Source organism: Gavialis gangeticus, unplaced genomic scaffold (genome assembly GCF_001723915.1).
Source record: "Gavialis gangeticus isolate Ggan-Ray unplaced genomic scaffold, GavGan_comp1, whole genome shotgun sequence".
NCBI lineage: Eukaryota > Metazoa > Chordata > Crocodylia > Gavialidae > Gavialis > Gavialis gangeticus.
In genome coordinates, this window is record NW_017729034.1 from 38,831,332 (window position 1) to 38,835,681 (window position 4,350).

The window sequence follows — 4,350 nt, forward strand, 5'->3', positions numbered from 1 at the left end:
TTGTATCCCATCCCCCCCCCCAGTCTCTCCCCTCCAGACTAAATTAGCCCAGTTCGCTCCCCTCCCCCCCCCCACGAAGTCATGTTCCTAATCCCCACCCAACAAGGCCCGGCGGAGCTGGTGCCACAACTCCACCGGGGACCGCACTTCCCGGAGAAAGCCTCCGGCCTCCCAGCAGAGAATGCAGGAAGGGGAAGGAGGAATCTCCTCCTGGGGCTCTGGGTCTAGGCGCGGCTCCTGAGACCACAATAGACACAACCAAAGAAGCGAGAACACTTATACGCCTGCAATAAGCAGCCGCGTTCTTTAACAGCTGACCACACCCCCCAGCAAAGCGAACTGCGCCTGCGCCCAACGGCCTCGGGCTCTTTAAGAGCCGCCGCGCTTCCGCAGTAGCTGAGGGGTGGGGTGGATGCTGTTTAAGGGGCGGGACTGTTGTAGCGCGCGGCGTTAAGGAGGGTACAGGGGGCCTGGAGCGGAAGTTAGGCCGCCCTCTGCTTCTGCGTCGTGGGGTCATACGCGCTATACGTGGGCGGCCGCTCGCGCTGGGCTATGGATCCCTTTGCCCAGAACGTGTTCCGCGTGTTGGTAGTGCTGAACACGACCGTGGTCTGCGCCACCGTCGGGACCTTTTGGCGCATAAACCAAAGCCAAGGTAACACCCGGGTGGGGAGGGTGCTCGCACTGCTTCACCACTCTGCGCAGTACTTCGCCGTGGCCAGAAGGTTGCTTCTTGGCGCAGGCGCATAATCGCTCCGCGCTTCTAATGTCACCCCCTCAGGGCGCCCCTGCTTGCGCATGCGCGGAGTGAGATCCATGTTGTGGGGCGTCTTACGTTCGATGTGAAGTGTGGGGCTTGTCTTTGAAGGAATACAGTAGGCGTCCTACCGTAGTTGCTGGAATGAACCAGGCATTGCACAGAGGCTCCAGCTGGGGAAACTCACTGCCAGAGGCCACCTGAGGAACAGCAAGGCAGCACGCAGCTGCAACAACCCGTGTTATAGCACGTGTGCCAGCGCTAGCTGGTGTAGCACCGCCAGGAGCAAAGGTGATGTGTTAAGGCTGTGAGGGAACATGCCTACCAAAACAGACCCTCGCACTGCCTCTGCCCACCTGGGACCAGGCTGTGGGGCCCCTGTCTGCTGGCATATGGCCCCGCCCCCAGTCTGGCACCCAGGAACATGGGACTCCCCACAAATTCATGCACATGGGGCTGAAGTTGGTTCCTTATTCCCAGTTCCTTTTTCAAAGCTAATCTAGACCCAATAAAAAATTGTTATTAATGAATTCCACATCCTAAAGAAAGATAACTTCATTAACTATGCATATATACTAACTAATATGTAAAATAATATTCCACATTAAGTACAGAGCCCTAAATGAAGGTCAGATTAGGATGGGATTAGGGGGCAAAATATTTCTTGAGCCACCCCAAATTTCATGGCGATGCCACTGGGGAACTGTTCCAAAGAACCCTGCCACAGCCCCGCCTGGCGGAAAGCAAAGTTTGGCTGTGCCAGGCTGCCAAGTAACAGCCCCCATGCCTACTGTACTAAGTATAATGGTTTAAATAAGGAACTGGCATTCAGGCTGGGATTATGGCTAGAAATTCGGCTTGGTCCAACCCCTCCACAGAATACCTCTGTGCCACCCGGGGACTGTCCTGGATATCTGTGACCAGAGACTACTCCGGCCCAAAGTGCAGTTTGGCCATGCCAGGCTGCCAACAGACAGCACCCCAGCCGCTGTGCTAAATATATGGAACTGAATAAGGAACTGGGATTATACCAAAAAATCCTTCTTGGGCATGTGGACAACATTGAAAGGGTCCAGAGGAGGGCCACCACACGTGATCCGGGGACAACAGGGCAGACCCTACAGTGAAAGACTGTGGGACCTAAACCTGTTCAGCCTTCACAAGAGAAGGCTGAGGGAGGACCTGGTGGCTGTCCGTAAACTCACTAGGGGGGACCAGAAGGGTTTGGGGGAGACGCTGTTTTCCCTAGCGCCCCCTGGCATAACAAGGAATAATGGACACAAGTTATTGGAGAGTAGGTTTAGATTAGACATCTGCAAGAACTACTTCACAGTTAGGGTGGCTAGGAGCTGGAACCAACTTCCAAGGGAAGTGGTGCTGGCTCCTACCCTGGGGGTCTTTAAGAAGAAGCTTGATGCCTACCTGGCTGGACTCATTTGAGTCCAGTTTTTCTCCCGCCTAGGCGAGGGGTCGGACTTGAAGATCTACAAGGTCCCTTCCGACCCTACTTCTATGATTGGGCTGCCCCAGGCCATGTCTCTGTGCTGCAGGGGGACACTTGTGGACATCTCTGACCATGGACCTCCCCAACCCAAAACGCAGTTTGGCCATGCCAGGCTGTTGACTGACAACACGGTGGCTTGGGTGCTAAGTGTATGGAACTGAATAGGCAACTGGATTATGGGCTGGGATGATACCCAGAAATCTTTCTTGGGCCACCCCAAACCACACCTCTGCTCCATGGGGGGATGCCTCTGGACATCCCTGAATAGAGACTTGCCTGACCCAAAGTGCGGTTTGGCCATACCAGGCTGCCAACAGATGGCATCCCAGCCACTGTGCTAAGTATATGGTCTTGAATTAGGAATTGGTTGGTGGGCTGGGATTAGAGATGGAAATGCTTCTTGGGCCACCCCACGCCATGACTCTGCAGCATCGGGCCACTCTCCTGAACGCCTATAACCAGAATCTTGCCTGAACCAAAGCGCATCTTGGCGATGCCAGGCTGCCAACTGACAGTCCCCCATTCCCACTCTGTGAAATGCGTTGGCTTAAATAAGGAATTGGCTTTTGGACTGGGATTATACTTAGAAATGCTTTTTGGGCCACTCCTTGATTTATCTCTGTGCTACCAAGGAACTCTCTGACAAGAGACTTGCCCAGCCCAAAAGGCGGTTTGGCTGTGCCAGGGTGCTAACTGACAGCACCCCAGCCACTGTGCTAGATATATGGATCTGAATAAGGAACAGACTTTTGGGCTAGGATTACAGCTACTAATCCTTCTTGGGCCACCTCATGGCATACCTCTGTGCCCCCGGAGGACTATCTTGGACATCTTTGATCAGAAACTTGCCCGGCCCAAAAGGCAGTTTGGCTGTGCCCGGCTGCTATCTGACAGTCCCCCAGCCACTGTTCTAAGTATAATGGCTTGAATAAGGAACTGTTTTGGGGGCTGGGATTAGAGATGGTAGTCCTTGTTGGGCCACCCCACTCCATGACTCTGTGGCACTGGGCAATTCTCCCAGGCATCCCCGACCAGAGCATGGCCCAAAGTGTGGTTTGGCTCTGCCACACTGTCAGCTCAGAGCACACACCCCCACCCTGAGCAACTATACTAAGGACAATGGCTTGTGTGGCAAAGTGGGTATCCCCACTACCCACAGCTAGTGTCCCACCTGCCTCTGGGCATGGTGCCCACCTGTCTTGCGCGCCACGCCTTGTTGGTTAATAATAATAAGCTGTTAAATAAGGCGGGAGGCTGCCCATTATTGCACCCCAATATTTGGGGGTGTCCACGGCTCCATACCTCCCCTATGCTGCAGCCCAACCCTCGCAGATGGCATCCAGATGTTACCATGCCCCCAGCCTACAGCTGGAGCATGCTTAGGCTATGCTGTCAGGCCTTAGTCACACAGTCATACCACCTGCCTCTCACTCGGGCCTCACTCCACCCTCTCACAGGGTGTCTTTCTCGCATCAACAATTTATGCTGCCTTGCTCTCTCTTGGAGCAGGCACCCTTTGCCCATAGGCTTAGCTAGTCCATTCCTTGGGCGGCAGACAGACGGCCTGTTGGGCCTCTCCCGCGACCCTCACCAGGGTAGTGGCCAGCCAATTACCCGACTGGGTCTAAGCACACTCGGGGCCCCTTCAGGGTAACACTCAGGGTCTGTATGTGTACTGGGCCCTCAGACCTCTATTTCTTCTCCCCCTTTACTCAGGGTCTTGGGGCTTCCCTCCTTGGGTAGGCTCAGGTGGCTGTAGCCTGGCCCCCTCTACCTCCATTATCACCTGATCCACCCAAAGGTGGGAGCTGGGGTTAAGGCACCCCAACCCGCCTTTTACCAGTAACTGGCCTGGCATTTCCTGGGGAATGGGGGTGGCTCACTCGCTAGCAAATGTTAAAACAAGTTTATTACAAGAGAAAAGGGGAACAGTGGTACCCAGTTCCTTATTCAAGCCAGTATACTTAGTACTAGCAAATTGCCCGTCAAGAATGATGGGGAGTGGGCAGGAGGGCATGGGTATGGAGCCCCGCGACTGGCCCCACCGCCCCCACCTTCCCCAACTCTGCTTTATCCACACCTCCCTCCT

General features: G+C 54.7%; 2 protein-coding genes across 3 annotated transcripts in view; one reads left to right on the forward strand and one right to left on the reverse strand.

Moving 5' to 3' along the window:
• The window catches only part of CEBPZOS (CEBPZ opposite strand), an 18,374-nt gene that overhangs the window by 10,536 nt on the left and 3,488 nt on the right, over positions 1-4,350 (forward strand). The window contains exon 1 of one of the 2 annotated variants that reach the window (XM_019526739.1): positions 438-655. The exons of the other annotated variant lie outside the window; for it this stretch is intronic. Within the exon in view, the coding sequence (XP_019382284.1) occupies positions 553-655 (103 nt within the window). The 5' untranslated portion in view covers positions 438-552. Of the gene's footprint in view, positions 1-437; positions 656-4,350 lie in introns of those variants that run through there. 2 annotated transcript variants of the gene reach the window in all.
• CEBPZ (CCAAT/enhancer binding protein zeta) overlaps positions 1-4,350 on the reverse strand; it is a 33,352-nt gene that overhangs the window by 5,258 nt on the left and 23,744 nt on the right. The gene's annotated exons all lie outside the window — the stretch shown is intronic.